At 45.4% G+C, this 20,966-nt stretch overlaps 2 protein-coding genes across 2 annotated transcripts in view; both read right to left on the reverse strand.

Annotated features, from left to right (window-relative positions):
* The window catches only part of LOC133060985 (aldehyde oxidase 2), a 77,637-nt gene extending 71,448 nt beyond the window's left edge, over positions 1–6,189 (reverse strand). The window contains exons 1-5 of the mRNA XM_061149038.1: positions 6,136–6,189; positions 5,322–5,379; positions 3,748–3,844; positions 2,511–2,619; positions 1,076–1,202 (exon numbers count right to left, since the gene is read on the reverse strand). Of these exons, the coding sequence (XP_061005021.1) occupies positions 1,076–1,202; positions 2,511–2,619; positions 3,748–3,844; positions 5,322–5,379; positions 6,136–6,189 (445 nt within the window). The remainder of the gene's footprint in view (positions 1–1,075; positions 1,203–2,510; positions 2,620–3,747; positions 3,845–5,321; positions 5,380–6,135) is intronic.
* An 11,136-nt stretch (positions 6,190–17,325) lies between these two features.
* LOC133060987 (aldehyde oxidase 4) overlaps positions 17,326–20,966 on the reverse strand; it is a 78,999-nt gene continuing 75,358 nt past the window's right edge. Inside the window, exons 34-35 of the mRNA XM_061149039.1 lie at positions 19,499–19,666; positions 17,326–18,320 (exon numbers count right to left, since the gene is read on the reverse strand). Of these exons, the coding sequence (XP_061005022.1) occupies positions 18,267–18,320; positions 19,499–19,666 (222 nt within the window). The 3' untranslated portion in view covers positions 17,326–18,266. The remainder of the gene's footprint in view (positions 18,321–19,498; positions 19,667–20,966) is intronic.

Here is a 20,966-nt window from a genome sequence, read left to right on the forward strand (position 1 = left end):
GCCTCAGTCTAAGGACTTGTGTATCTAACAGATGACTTGTTTAGTAATGGTTGATGCCCCAACGTGAGGTTTGTTGTGAGGAAGCAGAACGTGCCATGTATGTGCATATGTGCATGCATGCGTGCGTGCACAGTCGCATCCAACTCTTTGTGACCCCATAGACTGTAGCCCTCCAGGTTTCTTGGTTCATGGAATTTCCCAAGAATATTGGAGTGCACTGCCATTTCCTACTCCAAGGGATCTTCCCGACCCCAGGATCAAACCTGCATCTCTTCCATTGGCAGGTGGGTATTTACCACTAGTGCTACCTGGGAAACCCATGAGGTTTACTGTTCCTGCAAAAAAAATATGTCTATGAACTCCCCTTTAGTAACTTAAGCCCGTTGTAAATTTCAAAAGATCCTTTCCATATGTGAAGGGCTGTGTTATGGGTTGAATCGTGTCCCCAAAGATGTGCTGAGATTTCAACCTTTGGAACCTGTGAATGTGATCTTATTTGAAATTCTGCAGAGCTGCAGATGTAATCAGGTGAAGAGGAAGCCCTACTCATTTTAGGACAGGCCTTAATCCAGTGACTGGACTAGAAAAAGAGGAAATCTGGACACAGATACACAGGGGAGAAGGCCATAAATAGATGGAGGAAGAGATCGGAGTGATGAATCTCTAAATCAAGGAGGGCCAGGACTGCTGTCAGCCACTAGAAGCTGGAAAGAGGAAAGGAAGAGTCTCTTCTAAGGCCTTGATTTCAGACTCTTTGCCTCCAGAACCATGAGAGAAGACATTCCTGTTGTTTTCTTTTCCCGTTTGTGGTGCTTTGTTATGACAGCCCAAAGGAAGGCAGCCAGGTAAAGTCACTGGGTAGGGAAGAGAAAGTGGGGTGTCAAGATGGGGGTGTGGGCCCCTTGTTTGGGCAGCAAGTGCTCTGATGAGCAGCTGCTACGCTTGACATTCTCTGCTCCTGGTGAAAGCGGCTACTTCAGAAACCATCGAGGGGGTCCCTGAGTGGGGCTGGGGTGGCGTGGTAGGGGAAGCGCAGCCTGACACCGGCCCCCGCCTGGCCTCAGGTCAGACCTACCCCCCAGGGCTTCCAGCAGGTGCTCCTCAGAGGGCTGTGGGTGGTTCCTCAGCAGCGTATACAGGGACATCACCATCCCAGGGGTGCAGAAGCCGCACTGGGTCCCGTGGCTCTTGGCAATCCTCTCCTGGAGGGGAACAGGCGTGGTCACAGGCCCTGACTTCCCACTGCCACCTCCGCCCCCCAGGGTCCACGCCAAGCGTCCCCCTTGGCACAGTGGCACCCCCTCCCTGAGCAGAGCACCCTCACCTTGAGCAGAGTCGGCCAGCACCCCTGGGGGAGGGGACCCAGGAACCATGTCCTAGCCTTACAGTTGCTTCTCAAGCTCAAATGTCCAGATCCCTCTCATTGGGAATTATCGGTGCACAACCTCTATTCCCAGAGTGAGAATTCTCCAGAAATCAGTAATGACAAGGAATGTGTGCGTAATTTCAAAAACAGTTTTGTCAAGCACCTGCACATCTTTCCCACCTTGGTTCTGAGCAGGGGTCACCTCTTTCTGAGTAGCTGAGAGACTCTCCACTATGGACCTGACAATACTCTCTTCTCTAAATTCTTCTGTGTGGATCAAAAGGAGTTCAACTTTCAAAGGTCCAAGATTTTGGTCTGTGTTCTAGGTCCTGGCTATTTAAAGCGTAGTCCGTGGACTGGCAGTGTTGTTGTTGGTCCCACCTGTGGTTTTGTAGGAAATGTGGAACCTCAGGTCTCTGTTTTCAACCTTCTGCATCAGGATCTGCATTTTTAGAAAGCTCCTGGCTGATTGATTTTTAGGCACATTAAAGCTTGAAAAGGCTTGCTCTGGATGCAGAGCGTAGTGTAATCCTAGGATTTGGGCTTATGGGTCTTGGGGTAAGCATCCTCTCTGACATTCTCAGAGACTCTAGTGAACTCTGCTGGGGCTTCTGCCTTTGCTGACATTCCTGGAATTGATTCTTATGTGGTTAAATCCAGATGACTCCTGCCTGGTAGTACTTGCAGCGTTAGTGTGTCTGGATGTACGACTTTCCAAACCCCTGAGCCGATGACTGAGAGACTGGTGTGTTTCTGCCCATACCTGTCACAGTACTCTTAAAACTCCATGCCACAGGGAATAAACCTGAATTTTACCCTGTCATCCTCGAGATGTTTTATTCTATGCATAATACCCTCTGTGTAATATTTATTCTGCATTACAGTCTAATATGCATTAATTAATATTTTGATCATGCTGTTACCATTCAAGCAGACAAAATAAGAAGAAAGATGATCAGCTAATGAAATATGGATGTATTTCTAGCTTTCTTTTAAGTCATTTAACAGAATTGATTATCTGGATCAGTGTGTATCTAAAGCTTCTACTTTGTGGACCAACCTAGAAGCCCTAGGAGGCACAGTCAACACAGTTTTGATTACAAAGATAGGCTTAAGAAGTGAGAAAATTGGGATGTGCTCTTACCTGCACGGGGTGAAGCCTGGTTTTGATGCTTCCAACACCTTCTACAGTGGTGACAGCAGCCCCATACAGAGAGCAGATGGGCACCAGGCAGGCGGTGACAGAGAAGTGTCTTTATGTGAGAAGCACAGGGAAAATCAACAGGAGTAACACAGTTCTGCCTGGTGGGAATGCGGGAACGAAGAAGCATAGCGAAACCCCTCCCCTCAACCAGCCCGTCATTCAGCCTAGAGGGTGGGCAACTGGAGGGGTGACCAGGAGGGAGAATTAGAGTCCTCTCTGCTGACTCTGTATCCGCTGTAATAATTGGGGCTTTTAGGGGGAATATGGGCATTCTGAACCTCAGAAACACTTTCCAAGCTCAGAACAGACCCAGCTGGATCTGGATTCAGTGGGAATGGACTTGTCTCATCAGGAATAAGTTGGACGTCAATTATTACTCATTACAGCCTTGATCCCATAACAGGTAAAAGGCACACCTTGTCTTTTAACCATATTTGAGATTTTTTTTTTTTTGCCTGTTTATTTTAAACTCTGTATAAGGTTATCCAGCAGAGTTGGAAGGCCTGTGTCCTGAGGCCATTTCTTGCAATCATGGGCCAGCAGATTTGGGAGCAGTCCAAGTACTGGAATCCAGCCCTTAAGGAAATGCTGAAATCATGGGCCAGGTTCAGTCCAACAGTAAAAACAGCCACAAAATGTGGGCTTGAGTTCTTGTTCTATGGCTTACTAATTGTATGACTGAACAAGTCACTTCATCGTTCTGAACCTCAGTTTCCTCACCTGTCAAATGAATGTTTGGCTTAACTTGGAGTTTCATTTTTTTTGGCCATACCACACAGCACGCGGGATCTGCAGCATGCTGGATCTTCCTCCAACAGGGATCAAACCTGTGTCCCTTGCAGTGGAAGCACAGAGTCGTAACTGCTGGATCACCAGGGAGGTCCCTAAGTTGGGGTTTCTTAACTGGGATGCATCAATGGGCCTTGGGAGATCCACGGCCCCCTGGAAACTGTGTAAAACATCATTAGTTTCTTTTTGTGATTAATTTTTATTGGCGTACAGTTGCTTTACGGTGTTGTGCATTAGTAGTTTTTGTAAAAAGCACAAGCTTTTATCAGATTTTCAGAGAGGTCTAAGACCTAGAGAGGGTTAGAGTCACAAAGCTGGGAGGCCTTTGCGATCGTCCTCAGCTATGGGAGGAGAATGCGAGCCTGACCCCCGGGCATCTGGGTGATACCTTATCTCCTGGGACGTGGGGTCTCGCTTGGACACCATCACGGTGCAGGTACCACAGCCTCCTCTTCCGCAGGCATACTTGGTTCCCGTGAGGCGCACTGGGAGGGCCGGTCAAGGACAGACTCCTGGCGGACACGTCGCCTCCTTTAGAGCTTCCTCCCTAGGGTGTTGCTAGTGAGGAGAGTCTCCTTTGTGGAGTGAGGTGCGGGTCTGAGAAGACGTTTCCCTGCCTCCAAGCCTCAGCTGAGACCACTGTGTGTCCTCCTAGCTGTGTGAGCCACTGCTCACACAAACCTCCTCCTACCTGTTTCCTCACCAGCAATGAGGGGAAAGCAGTGTCTCCTCGATCTTCACAGGCTTATCATAAGCATCTTGTCAGATAACAAAGTAAAAGCCCTTAGAAAAATCCTATTTCATTATAGGTATTCTCCTGGGTTCCAATCATGTAACTGGAAGAGAAGCGCTTATTTTTAGCAGGTTACTGTATTGCTAGTTTTTCTGTTATTTGTGTTGCATTTGAAACCCAGTCAGTGAGCCTTCAGAGAAAACTCCCACCCTTATTTTTGTATCCCACCTGGAGTACCTCTCTGCTCCCTCTTGGTCCAGGTCCAATCCCAAGGAGCCTCTGCTCCTCTCTTTAGTCATCTTTCTCCCTGATTGTGGTCCATTTCCACACAGTTTATGGTTTGGATAAACTAGTAATTAACTAGACTGGCTAAGAAGACTTTGGAATCTCTGGCTTTTTTTAAAAAGACATATGGCTTGTTCATCTAAATTAAGTCATAACCATAAATGCTTATCAGAAAGTATGTGAATGAGTTGGAGTGGGCTGAGTGTACCTGGAAAGCTTGGGCCCCCTTTTAGATGGAGGATGACAGACAGGCCCCACTCAGCTCTAAGTAAGATTGCTACCAGATAAGAATGACTGTATTCCTATTTTTCATGAGAAATTCCTATTTCTTTTTTTAATGAGATTTCCTAATTTTCAAACATTGACAGTGAATCATAAACCATGTGGGCTTTTAAACAAAACTTGTAATTTCTCTCTTTTTCGAAATTTGCCTTCTTTGAAAGATACACTAGAATTATCAATTAAAATAAGTTAGCCATTATGAAAATCTAAATTTCAGAATATGGAAAGTTGAGGGAAAACCTGTTGTGAGAAAATAAATGTTGGGAAAGGTAATCTTCTCCTTTGACACGTGCTCTTCCTAAATCTGGAGAATTTGGTTTTCCTCCAGGGCAAGGTACATGCAAAACAAACCTCTCTTATATAACCACCCTTTTGGGAATCTGGAAGGCCCTTAAAGGAATAATTAGTGCTGAAGTAAAGAGCTTAGCTTCTGTTTCATGGCTATTAAATCAATATATAAGAAACTCTGGGGAAACTTCATCCTCTCTAAATAGCTCAATTAACTTAATAGCCTTAGAACCACTGCCAAGAGCAAAAAGAGAGTGAGGGCCAAGGGGCCTGGCTGTTTGCAGATAGAGAAGTTTGATTAAGTTTCATAATCACAGCTAGCCTAAGCTTTAAGGCAAACACAGACCTGGCCAAGACTCTGACCAAAAGGATCCAGTTCTTTCTTAGGAAGCTCAAGAGAGTGACTTCTGGGTCTGCATTCCTCTCAATCACCTGCATTGGAAACAGAGAGGAGACTATTGTGGGGATTGAATGGGTGACCCAATGAAACACAGGAGACATAGAGACAAAAGCTTGATCTCTGGGTTGGGAAGATCTGCTGAAGGAGGGCATGGGAACCCACTCTGTTATTCTTGCCTGGAGAATCCCATGGACAGAGGAGACTTGTGGGCTACAGTCCAAGGGGTCACAAAGAGTCAGACACAACTGAAGCGACCTAGCACACATGCACATATCAACTAATTCTGTATAATGGAAACTGAACAGAAAAAATAAGTTTAATAAAGAATGCCCCACGTCTTAGCCTCCTGAGTTTGAGAATCAAGATACATTGCTAGAATAGAGTGTTTCTGGTGAATTGGGCCCAGCGCTGAGGTCCTCTATAAGTATTTAAGAGGTTTCTAATCAGTAAAAGAAGCATCTCTCTTTCCATCTCTACAATAGTCATAAAGACGGGCACCCTGAGACTCAGGCAGTGAAGTGACTTGTAGAAGGTTGTGCAGGGAACGATGGAGCTGGATTGGAACCCAGGCCGTGTGACACGAGGCGTGTGTCTTTACCCCCAGTGCTTTATCACATCCCCCACTCCCTGGTGGAGTGTAGAACAGGCCAAAGTAGACTGGTTCCCAGTCTCTGGCTTCTTGTCCCTGATTGGAGGGGGTCTCAACCCAAACAGGCCACATGTGCTCCCCTCAGGCTAGAAGTTTCCTGCTGGCTCTGCAAACTGTGGTGGTGACACCCAACACTTACCTTCCTCCCATTCACAAAGAAAACCAGTTCATCCGATCTCGAAGGGCAAGGCATTGTACCAGGAGATGAAGTTTCGCCTTACAGCTCTAGGGGGAGTGTTCTCTGGAGCCAGCCGTAGAAACGAGCAGATAGGATTTAAGGTTCAAGCAACTGAAATCTCTCCCGGTGTGGAAGCAGACAGTGTGGGGCCCCAGGGAGCAGAGCAAGGGGGTGGAGACTACCTGGCTTCATGGCCTTTTAAGTTGAGGGCACTTGTGTGGCCCAGCCTCCCAACTCTGCCTCACTTGGCCTTCCACCAATCCTGGCTTCCAGGCTTGCTCATGGCCAGCCCACACCTCTTCTTGCATCCTCGGAAGTTGGAGGGCTTCACTGTGAAAACTATAAACAACTGTCTAAACTCAAAGCCCCTCTGCATGCTAACTCAGCTCCAGGAACAAGTCCAGGATGGATTTTCTCCTTCTCTGAGAAAGCTAGCAGAGGGCTTTCTGAGACCTCCCACTTTCCCCAACTGTTTTCTAATTCTAGCTGCAGAAATGTCTCCTCATAGGGAATCATGTGGACCAGTCCTGTCTGTGCCCTGACGTGGAGGTGTGGGATGTCTCATCCACTTAGCTCTTTGATGCCCTTCCTCTCCACCTGGAAAAGATCATTCCACTGGAAAAGAGTGTCTAGTTTAGTCAGCTACTCAACAGATAAATAAACTGGGGCCCAGATAGGTGAGGGCATTCCCTGGTGGCTCAGAAGGTAAAGAATCTTCCTGCAATGCAGGAGACCTGGGTTCGATCCCTGGGTTGGGAAGATCCCTGGAAAACGGAATGGCTACCCACTCCTGTATTCTTGCCTGGAGAATTCCATGAACAGAGGAGCCTGGTGGGCTACAGTCGATGGGGTTGCAAAGAGTTGGACATGACCAAGCAACTGAACACAGGTGACATCAGTAACTCAGGGTCATGCAGAGGATAAGTGGCAAAATGGGAACTAAAACCAAGCTCTCTGGCTTAAAACATTGGATAGATACATTAATTAAAAAAATATATCATTTTTGATCTGTTTGAAGAACTCCAGTTAGATATCTGTGGATAAAATCAAGCAGTTCTTATTCTTTCAGTGAAATGAATGCCCAGGGTTGGCCTCATGGCTGGATGAAGCAGGTTGTTCGTGCCTGTGTGGTCTGGTTTCAGGAGAGAAAGCAAGACCTCTCTGTTCACTAGCCCTTCCTGGCTCCCCAATGTTATCAAGCCCTTGTCTTAAGGTGAACTCACTGTGTGGCGATGCCTCAGGCCAGGGATGGCAAAGACCTGGCAACCTCCTGACCTGGCTGATTGAGGAAGATCCTCTTTCCCACTTCCTGGTGGCTCAGCGGTAGAGTCTGCCTGCCATGCAGGAGTTGTGGGAAAAGAAGATTTGATCCCTGGGTCAGGAAGATCCCCTGGAGGAGGGCATGGGCAACCCACTCCAGTATTCTTGCCTGGAGAATTCCACGGACAGAGGAGCCTGGCAGGCTACAGTCCATGGGGTCAAAAAGAGTCAGACACAACTGAAGCAACTTAGTACGCACTCATGCTCTTTCCTAGTTGATCTGCATGTGGCTTCAGATTCTTTCCAGCAGAGCTAGTCCAGAAAACACTTCCTGGTTGAAGGGAGCGCTGCTGCTGCTGCTGCTAAGTCACTTCAGTCGTGTCCAACTCTGTGCGACCCCATAGATGGCAGCCCCCAGGCTCCCCCGTCCCTGGGATTCTCAAGGCAAGAACACTGGAGTGGGTTGGCTTTTCCTTCTCCAATGCATGAAAGTGAAAAGTGAAAGTGAAGTCGCTCAGTTGGGTCCAACTCCTAGTGACTGCATGGACTGCAGCCTACCAGGCTCCTCCGTCCATGGGATTTTCCAGGCAAGAGTACTGGAGTGGGTTGCCATTGCCTTCTCCGGTTGAAGGGAGCTGACAGCTTCCAATTGTCTTTACAGCTCTAATTCCTGGGTCCCAGGCATACCTGCTTCATATACTCATGGAGACAAGTGTTTACACCCATGTGCACATGTATGGGTATGTATGTAGTGTTTCACATGTGTTAGAAAGTTGTTGAAGAAATGTACAACAGGGCCATGGGAGAAGTTGGAGATCACACTGCAAATTAGGTAAGACCTTCAGGTCAGCCTTTTAAAATAATACTTTTATTTATTGATTTATTTTGACTGTGCCGGGTCTTGTTGCCACGCGGGCTTTTCTGTAGTTGCGGCGGATGGGGGCTACTCTCTAGTTGCAGTGCTCAGGCTTCTGATTGCAGTGGCTTCTCTTGTTGTGGGGCAGGCACTCTAGGGAGTTCAGTCTTCAGTAACTGCAGCATGTGGGCTCCGTAGCTGGGGCTCCCGGGATCTAGAGCACAGACTCAGTAATTGTGGTGCATGGGCTTAGTTGCTCCAAGCCACGTGGGATCTTCCTGGATCAGGGATCAAACCCTTGTCTCCTGCATTGGCAGGCAAATTCTTTACCACTGAGCCACCAGGGAAGCCCCAGGTCAGTCTTTTTGATCCTGACATTTTCTGCTACAAACACCCCAGTAGCCCTCTGAGGCCTGGAGCCTATGGAGCATAAGGTCCAAACTCCTCAGCCTAGTGTCCAAAGCCTTCTATCATCTGTCCTTGTTTTAGGCCTCAGACTCTCTTTCTCTTCAGAAAAGTATCCTGCTCCAGCCAGACTATCCCCTCATCATCATTCCTCTGCTTAACCTTGGCATTTCTCTCCTGGGAACCTTCCAGTGGTCCCCATTGCCTTAGCAAAACCTCACAGGCTTTCTGAGGAGGCCTGTGGGATGGACCCATATCCTCTCGGAGACCAGCTTCACCGCTTCCTCCCTTGGCCATCGTCTGTGCTACACTGGCCTTCCCCTGCTTCCTGAATGGACTGAGTTCTTTCCTGTCCTAGGCTTTGGCACATGAGACCCTTTCCACGTTGACTCCTCTTCTCTCAGATGTTGGCCTGGCGGTGCCTTCTTGCTACTTGGGTCTGAGCTCTTACCTAACCTGCTCGTCTGAAGGAGCACTCTCCTAACCGCTGTTTCATTTTCTTCATGGTGCTTCACCCACTCACGTGGATGCTTCTTTACCTGTTGTTTGCTTTCTCCACTGGAAGCTGAGGTCCCTGAGGGCACCACTGCCTCTCGGGTCCGGAATGGAGCTGAGCACAGAGTGATTGCCTGTTGAACAGCTGTTGAGTGACTGAAGCACTTCTTCAGTCCCTTCCACGTCTAGGGACAGCAATCCTGCTCCTGTCTCCCTGTGATTGTTTGTCCTCCTACCCTCCCCCTTCTCTGTTTATCGTCAAGAAGAGAAGCAAACCTCCCTTCTCTCCTTTCTCTCATTTCCTTTAAAAGCATCTGCATATCCAACTGATTGCTTCTTTACTTTCCACTGAATAAACTGGGAACCAGGAAACTAGTCTCTAATCTGTTACTAATAGTAGGTTGTCTTATCAGTGTTTGGATCTCATTTTTCCAATTAGGTAATACTCTCCTGGAGGTTAAATAGCAGGCTGTGTTCCCCACCATGCTCAGCATGGATGATAACTTGTTCCTTGCAGGGCTTCGTCAATGCTTGACTGATTACTCCAAATACTTTAACTGAAGGAGGCATCAGTGATCATTCATTCATTTGCTCAGTTATTATTGGGTTGGTCAAAGAGTTCATTTGGGGTTTTTCTTAACATCTATGGAAAAACCTGAACAAAGTTTTTGGCCAACCCAGTATTAAGCACAGTGGGGAACAAGATCTACTGGTTTTCTTTCTCCAGAGACTTTATGGTTCATATGAGAGACAATTCACATGTAACTGAATATCAACCGTTGTGAGAAGCATAGAACAGGGAGATTAGCTTTGTTTGGGGAGAGGAATCAGAGAAGGCCTCCCTGAGGAAGGGACTAGGAGTTGATTCCATGAGAACTGGAATGGAGCGGGAGCCGAGAGAGGGAGAGGGGCACGTGGAGACTGAAGCCCTTCCTCCGGCTGCTTCCACGGAGGGCAAGACTGACACAGGCATTGTTAGGGGTCCACAGTGTGTTCTCTATCTTACTCTGTCCTTGTCATTTGTTATTTTTTGGCCTGGACTCCTAGCAGTAGAAGCATGGAGTCCTAACCACCGGATTATTAGGGAATTCCCTTACTCTGCTCTTTAAACAGGGTAGCCAGTGCTTGCAAAGAGCACATGGTTCCCATTTACAGGAACACGGCCACTGCCGATGAAAAGCATGTTGTTTCAAAATATGTATAAGAAGGCTTCCCTGGTGGTTCAGTGGCTGGACTCTGCACATCCAAGGCAGGGAGCCAGGATTCGATCCCTGGTCGGGAAACTAGATCCCACATGCTGCAACTAAAGAGCTTGCATGCCACATGAATCAATAAATAATTTTAAAAAGGAACAAGTATTCATAAAAAAATATTTATAGGAGTAACTCCTTCAACATCAACAGAAGGTACAAGCATTTAATGGAGAAGATCAGTGTTAGAATACCGAAGTCAGATTATAGTATTAGAGTTGAAAGGTCTAAGTTCTTTGGATTAGGCAACCAAATTCATTAATTGCTGGGAATCTTGAAATGTTTTAGATAAGTGTTTTCCAAACATGTTTCAGCCAGGGAAATTTTTGTTTGAATGATATCCTCTGAAGTGTAAACAAATTTTTTTAAAAGTCACTGTGTAGCCTGGAGGGCCAGGGGTGAGGCCTAAAGTCCTCACATTTTCTCTCCTTCAGAGCTCTTGGGGTTCTGGGGAGTTGAGTCAAAAGATCACTCAGGGCAGAGTGACCAAGGCTGTTCACAGTAGAAAGGTAAGAGGGTGTCTCTGCCAGGTTTTTCTGATTCTCAGATCTTATTCAAAACAATGGGGAACCACTGCTTTTTTTTTTTTTAAATTTAATGAAAGGAGGGGATTGAATTTCATTACTTTTAAATAGATTGTTTTTGTGAGTGAGAGAAGTGCCATGTCTATTGACCCAGGTGCTGGTATGTTTGTTATAAAAAAAAGTCTTAGGAGTTAACATCAAAGAATTCCTGTTACCCAATGAAAGGATTACTATTGGAAATGATACTGCCCTCCCCAACAGCTCAAATACACCTGTTTCTGGGGAAAAAACTGTAACAAGTGTTGCCTGCTGAAGGAAATGGAAAAGTACTGGCCACTACTTTTGGGGTGTCCCTTCTGTGTGAGCTCTTTGAAACCCAGAGATGGAACATGGGCAAGCAGACTGACAGTGGGCACTTTGAAGACCCCCTAGGCTGGTCATTAAATGACCTTGGGTTGGTCATTACACGTCCATATTCCAGACCCCCCATTCTCAGCCTCTTTGGCTGTGAGACTCCTTCCCTGCCCCTCACAGCTGGGCTTGTGGGAAGTAAGGCCTTGGGCTGTGTGTGGGAGGAGTGCTAGGCTGGGGAAAACCTAGAAATCTTCACCTTAAAGACTGTGACTCTGGAGGACAGCTGGTCCTCTGGGTTGTGGATGAGGCATGGAGAAGACATTTGACTTTGGTGTGAATAGGAGGTCAGGGGCCACATGGGCCATCTGAGCCCTTCCTTCCCACGTGTCTGGGCAGTTATGAGGGGGGATCAAGGAGCTGAGGGCTGTGTGGCCGCCTCCAGCCTCCTAAGCAGGCCACTGGCCCTGCTTCTGTCCTGCCAGCCCATGGGGTGGATCAGGAACATGTTGGCTTCTAAAGTCTGTTGCCTCTTAGGTATCCCAGTAACTAAGTGGGAGCCCAGTGAGCTGACAAATACAATTTTAAGGAGGCCGGTTGGGGACTGAACTGAGTGCATTTCCCAATGTGATCTTATTTGGAAACTGGGTCTTCATAGATGTAATCAAATGAAGATGAGTCACACTGGATTAGGGTGGGCCCTAAATCCAGTGACTGGTGTCCTTATAAGGAGAGGTAGATTTGGAGACAGACATACAGGAAGGGAAACAGACATCTGAGGATGAAGGCAGAGATTGATGTGTCCATAGGCCAGGGAACACCAAGGACTGCAGGCAACCCCCACAACCTAGGGAGAGGCAAGAAAGACTTTCTTTCAGCATTCAGAGGAAGAACGGCCCTTCTGACACTGTGATTTCAGACTTACAGCCTTCAGAACAGTGAGAAGATAAATGTCTGTTGTTTTAAGCCAGCCAACTTATGGTATTTTGTATGTATGGAATTCATACATACCTGAGAGTTACAGAGACGATCATTCAAAACAGAACATGCTATTGTCATCTCCAATGGACTAAGACAACCCCTGCCCTCAAGACTCTCTCAAGAAAAAAAACCAACCAACCAACTAACAAACAATTCAGTTGATGGAGGCAGATTGGGGCGATGTGTCTACAAGCCAGGGAACACCAAGGAATGCTGGCAGCCACCACAAGCTTGGGAGAGACAAGGGAACCCACATTAGTGACTTGGAAAACAAACGGCAACACATAAACCCGAGCATGGAGTAAAGACATGCAGAAGAAACAATCATAAAGAAACGAACAAGAGACCTGGAGCCTAGATGCCAGAGATAAAGCCTGAAGAACAGGACAGCTAAAGGAGTAAAAGGAAGAGGCGAAGGAGAAGCAACCATGAACACTTAAAGACACTTTCTGTGATCTGAGAGAGATCTGAGTCTAGAGACTGGACGTTCTCCTAAAGTTCCATGCTAGACTGAAGAAAAAGACACACATCTGACATCCGCTGACAGCATCTTGGAACTCTGAGGATAAAAAGAATTTCTTACCAGGTATTAGGTTGAAAGAAATCAGTTGATAAAGAATCCGCCTGCAGTGCAGGAGACCCTGGTTCAATTCCTGGGTTGGGAAGGTCCCCCGGAGAAAGAAACGGCTACGAACTCCAGTATTCTGGCCTGGAGAATTCCATGGACTGTATAGTCCATGGGGTCACAAAGAGTCAGATACGACTGAGCGGCTTTCACTTCACTTCAGGTTGAAAGATCAAGTTTTCTATGAAGGAAAAAGGTTCAGTCTGGCATCACAGGGCTTGCTGCCACATTGGACACTAGAGGGCAGGAGACTAGCAGCTGTAGGCTGGTTTCTGAGAGGAGAGAAGGCACTGGCACTAAGTATTCCCGCCTGGGTAACAACCACCTTACCTGAGGAGAAGGGTCACACAAAAAACAACTAAATATTCCCACCTGGGTAACGACCACCTCACCTCAGGAGAAGGGTCACACAAAAAACAACTAAGTGTTCCCTCCTGGGTAACAACCAGCTTACCTGAGGAGAAGGGTCACACAAAAAACAACCCTGATAAGAAAGGTAAAGAGGAGTGCCAGTCTGAATAATAAAACCATATGGCAGTAATTATATAACTTGTTATTTATTGTATGTGTAAATAAGTAGAAAAATCGAACCCTTCTAACAATTATAAGGCACAAATGGAATGGATTACCACTTAAAAGTGATGACTAGAAATTCGATGAGAAAAATTACTCCAAACCTAGTATATACTATTTATATGTACGTACTACATATATATGTGTGTATATATATACACACATATATACACTAAGATATATATAGGTATACAGGGCTTCCGAAGTGGCACTAGTAGTAAAGAACCTGCCTGCCAATGCAGGAGACATAAGAGATACAGTTTTGATCCCTGGGCTGGGCAGATCCCCTGGAGAAGGGAATGGCAACCCACCCCAGTATTCTTGCCTGGAGAATCCCTATGGACAGAGGAGCCTGGAGGGCTACAAACAATCCATGAAGTTGCAAAGAGTCAGACATGACTGAAGTGACTTAGCACGCATACATGTATATACATATATGTATTTATATAAGTGTGTGTACTCAGAAACATGTTTAAAGTGAAAAAGGAAAGGGTTAAACATAGATGGGTGAAAGACATACCAGGCAAATGTTAACAACAACATTTGTGTTTTCTTATTAATATAACGCTTCTTCTGCTTTTACATCTGTCAACCAGGGCTCAGAGGTTTAGAGCTCTGCAGGAAGTCAACCTTCCTGAACACTTCTACTCAGTCATTTACTTACTCAAAGCAAATTAATTTTCTTGACCTAGTATCAATTTCCAGATAATAAAATTTGGGTTAGAGTTTTAAAAGGGCTTCCCTGTGGCTCAGCGATGAAGAATTCACCTGCAATGCAGGAGACCCGGGTTCAATCCCTGGGTCGGGATGATCCCCTGGAGAAGGAAATGGCAACTCACTCCAGTATTCTTGCCTGGAAAATCCCATGGATGGAGGAGCCTGGTGGGCTACAGTGGGTTGGCAAAAGAAGCAGACAAGACTTAGTGGCTACACAACAACAATGAATTTTAAAACCTCATATTTTTTTCCCTGAGGTTTTATTTATAATTAATAACAACATCTGGTACAGTGTGATAATAAATGAATTTAATCAAATTCAACTGAATAAGTAAGGAAAGCATAGAGCAAACAAATAATATGAAATTTTTGGGGTAAGTACTGATTTAAAATATTGAAATGTTATATATACATAAATTATGTATTTCTTTGAATGTAGAATTCAGTTCAGTTCAGTTGCTCAGCCATGTCTGACTCATTGTGACCCCGTGGACTGCAGCACACCAGGCTTCCCTGGCCATCTCCAACTCCTGGAGCCTAGTCAAACTCATGTCCATCGTGTTGGTGATGCCATCCAACCATCTCATCCTCTGTTGTCCACTTCTCCCATCTTCAATCTTCCCAGCATCAGGGTCTTTTCCAATGAGTTGGTTCTTCGTATTAGGTGGCCAAAGTATTGGAGTTTCAGCTTCAGCATCAGTCCTTCCAATGAATATTCAGGACTCATTTCCTTTAGGATGGACTGGTTGGATCTCCTTGCAGTCCAAGGGACTCTTAAGAGTCCTCACCAACACCACAGTTCAAAGGCATCAGAATTATTCTTTTTTTATAAAGGCAATTAATCCAATGTATAACTAAGTGTGAATTGCAGCTTACACCCTTGTAGAATTTGTATGTTAATAAACTCATGAATCAGGGAGGATCACTTTGGGAGATGTGTGTGACAGACTGGAGGTGAGCTTCTCAGTTCCCCTTCCTGGAAGGACTTGCCACCCGGCTGTAGGGAGTGTTGTTGGAGTGTGGTCTCCAGCTGTCAGTGCCCTCAGGGTCTCCTTAGAGCAGAGGAGTTTCCTTGTTCAAGGATAAGCTTTTCCAGTGCAGGCCTGTAGTCAGTGAACCAGTCACTTGGGGATACACAGGCCTGTCCATTTCAGCCTGAGCAGGGCTGCTCCATGGGTCAATGCTCGATCCATGGCTCCCTGCTAGGGTGCTGATGCTTAGAGGGCCCTGTATCAGTCTGACTTCTCCCTCTGCCCAATTCTGCCTCCTCAGCCTTTCCTCCTAAGGTTTTTGTTCAGTCGCTCAGTTGTGTCTGACTGTTCGTAACCACACGGACTGCAGCACGTCAGAACTGCCTGTCCTTCACCATCTCCCGGAGCTTGCTCAAACTCATGTCCATCCAGTCGGTGATGCCATCCAACCATGTCATCCTCTGTCATCCTCTTCTCCTCTGGCCTTCAATCTTTCCCAGCATCAGGGTCTTTTCTGATCAGGCAGCTCTTTGTATCAGTTGGCCAAAATGTTGAGCCCGAAGAAACATCGTGCCCCCTAAACTCTGTCTCAGCACTTTCTTTCAGAAAAGTCAACTTGTGATACCCCCGGCTCTGATAGTGTTAAGAATATGGCTAATTTACACCATAGAAAGTATCAAGTGAGGAGGAGTTAAAGATTTTCCCTTGGAAGAAGCAATATAGATATCTAAGCATTCTTGTCCCATTTGACCTCTCCCTCTTTTTGACCTCCCCCAGTTCTAAAAGCCAAGATCACGCCCAATGCTGCAGGGTCAATATACTGAACTGAAATCCAATCCCTCCCAGTCACTACTCACTCAACTCCATTTTCCTAGTAGGTTGTAAGGTTGCACAAAACTGTTCTATCATAAACTTTCGGTCCAGGAGAAGCAAGACAGTTGGGCCCTCTGTGTCCTTTAGGTTGAAAGGAAAAAGGCAGCAAGTGTAGTACCGGCCGCGTAATGTTATTTCTCTTCTGACAAACTTTTATTGAGCTTCCAGTTAAGCAATAGTAAAGGTAAGTCTCTGTGAGTGACAGGCACTAGCCGTTGTGCCCAGAATTAATGATGATCATGTGCTCTATCACTCAAACTGTGCTTGACTGTCTACTGAGTCCTCTGGCTGCAAAGATTGTATTTTACACTTCTCGCACAACTATCACTGTAATGACATCTAAAATTAGACACACAATCACAGATGTTTATCTCCATTAGTAAGATAGATTGTTTATAAGATAACATAAATTGTCTCATTTTAAAGGCATTAAAATAGCAACCTTACATTTGAAATTGCTATGCTTTAAACTATACTATTTTTATAAATTCTTCCTCCCCAACTCCAATTCTTCTACTTAACTAAATACTACTGAAGTGATCAGATTTATTTTGTAAAAATCCAGTTTCTGTTATCAGAAGTCTTGTTCACACAGTCTAGGAAGTATAATACTCTTAAAATTATGTTTGTGATGAATGTGTCTTCCTATTTTACTGCTAGAAAAATATATCAGCTACCTGATTTTTACTGTTCAGTCTGGGACAATGAATTTTTGTGGGCTGGGTTCCAGGTAATTTAGATTACTGGGTAAATTAAAAGACACTTAGAAACACATATACACACACATACACACACACCCCTACTCCTCACAGAATAAGAGGCTGACTAGTAAGCCTTTCTTTTCTATTCGCCAACCTTCCCTTTTTCCAGTCTAGTTTTACACACACACAAACAATTGCTATAAGCTTATTCTTCCACCACAAAATTACTATTAATAAACGCAGAGCTTTTTTTTTTTAATTGGAATATAGTTGCTTTAGAGTGTTGTGTTGGTTTCTGTCATACGGCAAGGTGAAGCGGCTGTATGTACACACACATCCTGTCCCTCCTGGGCCTCCCTCCCTCCACCCCCACCCCGTCCCTCTAGGTCACCGCAGAGCACTGAGCTGAGCTCTTGGTGCCAGACAGCAGCTTCCCATTAGCTGGCTATTTTACTCATGGTACTGTGTATATATCAGTGCTACTCTCTCAATCATCCCACCCTCTCCTTCCCTCCATGTCCATTCTCTATGGAAACGCAGAGCTTTAATATCTAGCACACAGATCCCAACAAATGATTTAGTTTATTCGTGTTTTCAAACTTCACAGGAGACTGAACATCTTCTCTGGCATAAGACTACATTTCCTCAGGAAAATGCAATGTAAAACAGCTAAGAAATAACTGAAAGAGAACCCTGAGGATTTTGTGGCCCTTTGATGGCAAAAGGAAGTGGGCTCTGATTTCACCGTTTAGACCCTAAGCCAAAAGAAGGGACACCAGTGTGATCTGAGAGAGCCGTTTTAGTCTGTGTTGTTTCCCAGGTAAGGAAGACATGGTACCATGTGCATGGCTCATGGCAGATGAGGACCAGCGGGAGGCTCTGGATAGTTTACCTCTCTAAGCCCCATCTAAATGGGCTGCATGGGAGGAACGGCAGGAACCAAGGATTGTAGTGGGCTTTCAAGTTGCAGATCATGAGCAGGTTTCAAGCATCTCTTCCAACTCTGCCTTCAGAGACCTCTCTTGTCTGTGGTTTGGAGTTGGCCGACATGGGGTATTTACAACTTGGAAATTGGCAAACAAAACAAATCATTGATTTTTCGAGGGGAACTGGCTACTACTAGCACACCATTGGCTCCAGGGAATCCCAAGAGTTTTGGGGGTGAATGATTTTGGGGGTGAGCACACTTGTGTAGAACAAAGTATGAGTAGTCTCTATTGAGTTGCTGGGTAATGAAAACTCTACCACTGTTGAAAATTCTGATGCTGTAGATATTCATGATAATACAAATGAAAAGAAGAATTTTTGATTCTAAACTTCCTTTATACATTTTGGTGAAAATGTGAATCCTAAAATATATCATACAGTGGCCTAAACCACAGAGAACAATGAAAAGATGCTAAAACTACCCTCGATAATTGGGGGCCAACCTACATTTTGCTTGGGTTTGAAAATTATAAGGTCAAACATGTATTCTCGCATTTTTTGAGGAAAACACGTTTTCTGAGGATTAAGACACATGGATGGACCAAGGTGTAAATGTTGATGGATCATCTCTGGGAATCTAAAGAAGATCAAAAGAAAAAGTTATTAATAAAATATTGTCATATGAAATAAGTTGTAATTCATAAGACAAATTTTTTTAAAAAAAGGAAAGTCAATATCCATTTTATTCTTATCAAAATTAGATAATTTTCATATTTCTTTCAATCTGTGAGTTTTGAATCTCCTTATTCTCATATACTTCTTATGTTTGGGATAAGATGCATCTTATTCAGAAGCCCTGTAATTTCAAAGGCATAAAGTGCAACCTAATTCTTAAAAAGTTTTTAATTGGAGGATAATTGCTTTACAGTGTTGTGTTGGTTTCTGCTGTATAGCAACATGAATCAGCTATAAGTAGGTGAGTGTCTCCTCCCTCTTGAGGCAATCTAATTTTACACCAGAGATTCATTTAGGGCTGCAGTAAGCAGTTCAGTATAGAAACAGTCTCTGATGATAGTTTTAGATGAATTTTTAGCAGCTGGAAAATGGACCTATGATCCATTAGTGTGTGATTACAGGGCAAATCAAAGTGTGCCCAGTGACTTGATGTGTGTGCGTGCATGCTAAGTCACTTTAGTCGTGTCTGACTCTTTGCAATGCTATGGACTATAACCCGCTAGTATCCTCTGTCCATGGGATTCTCTAAGCAAGAATACTGGAGTGGGTTGCCATGCCCTCCTCCAGAGAATCTTCCCAACCCAGGAATTGAACTCATGTCTCTTGCATTGGCAAGCAGGTTCTTCACCACTAGTGCCACCTGGGAAGCCCCGTGACTTGATAGTTTCATTTAAATTATTTTCATTAGTTTGCTCAACAAATATTTTCAGAATAATTGACCAGATCTGATGTCTATTTAATCTAATTTAGTTATTGAGGTAATGAAAATAACATGTCAATTTCATCTTACAAAATGTTTAAAGTAACCTAGCATGTCCATTTGATATGAGCACTGGGTCAGTTGTGTGTTTTTATATGGGGTCTGAAACTTTAAACCATCATTTGAAGAGGGTCGCTCACTTTCAGCTGTATTTGCAGTTTGAAGCATATAAGAAGTAGTAAGTGAAGCCAGAATGAGAATTTTCAATGGAAAAGATAAACTTGCCCTGTAATTTTTTCATGGCTGTCAGATCCATACCAAGAACCTGAAAGTTCACACAAGGGGTGATTCTAATAGGGCGCTCTCCTCACCACCCTTACCATGTCAGTGAACTGATCCACACAAGTCATTCTAATCAACTCAGGGGTTGCTGGGCTACTCAGGGTGAAAGTCTTGGTCAGCCCCCTCTCTCTTCGGGCAGCAGCCACGGCATCATATATGGCGAACAACACGGAGGATCCCAGGAACATTCCAGCCTCACCTAATCCCTGAGAAGGAGGGTAAAAGGCTGTCAGAATTGCATGGTTCTTTTAGGACTAATTTGTGTACACACACACACACACACACACTCCTCCTGGCTTTACAACTCTCTGAATGGATTGCATCAGAATTACCGGAATCGAATTCCCACCCTACCCCCTCTGCTTCCCACCCTCCCCACTCCCCCCATCACTCCCCAACCTGCTGATTTGTGTATGGGGGGTCCTCCTCAGAGTGGCTCATGGAAATGTCCCAGGGGCATCAGGACAGTGAACAGCTAAAATCTCTTGTCTCTCTCTGCCCTCCCACTGCAACCTCTCCCCACCCAAGTAAAGTTCTGGAGACAGAAGCCCTTAGGGCCCTCTAGGATACTCCAATTGCAGCTCCAGGCTATTTTCACTGAACTCAAGACCACAACAAAACGACAATAATCTTTGTAGCTGAGCTTGACAGAGTGAGATGGTTGCCCCTGGAGGGTGGACTGTTGAAGTCTTTGTATGTGTTAACAGTGGTTGCCCCTGGAGGGTGGACTGGAGGGTGGACTGTGGAAGTCTCTGTATGTGTTAACAAAGGCTGCCCCTGGAGAGTGGACTGGAGGGTGGACTGTGGAAGCCTTTGTATGTGTTAGCTTCCTTGACTGTGTGTTGAGTGCTTTTGAATGAACAATGTGGTGGCATTACATGCTGAATAATTCAGCAATGCTTCTTTTTACTAGTTTTTCTTCTTTCTTTCTTTAACGTGTTCCGGTCCTTGGTCTGTGTCCAGGGACTTGATGGTTCCAAGGGCCCAAGCAGATAAAGGCTATCCCAGTCTGTGGTGTTCTCTCTGAAGCAAATGTGGGGGAGAGGGGGAGAGGACGAGCTGGCAGAGGAGGGTTTTCCTCTGAGGAGAGGGGAGGCGGGGAGAGCAGGGAGTAGACCGGGCAGAGAGGTGGCTAGGTCCCGAGGGCCAGGGCTGTGCCCTGTGTCAGGATGGTCTTGATGTCCCTGGTCAAGGTCTGGTGAAGTGGAGGTAGAGACCATTTGGACAGGAAGTCTCACCTTCCTCCCAACCTGATCTACTCCCAATAAAGAGAGGGAAAGCCTGAGGTTAAAGCTGCCATCTGTCTGGCCAGATGTGGGCCTAGAACAGAACTTCAGTTGGAGAAGCTGTGTGTTTTCCACAGGTGTTTGAGGACCTTGCCCTAAGTCTTTATAAGCCAGTGAGAGCTCATTGGTTCTATGCCTAGGGTCAACACCTCCTGTATTTGTGGCATTAACACCTCAGAGTAAACTCAGTGAGAAGCTTGTGTGAAAGTTCATCCTGACT

Source organism: Dama dama, chromosome 8 (assembly GCF_033118175.1).
Source record: "Dama dama isolate Ldn47 chromosome 8, ASM3311817v1, whole genome shotgun sequence".
In the NCBI taxonomy this organism is placed as follows: domain Eukaryota; kingdom Metazoa; phylum Chordata; class Mammalia; order Artiodactyla; family Cervidae; genus Dama; species Dama dama.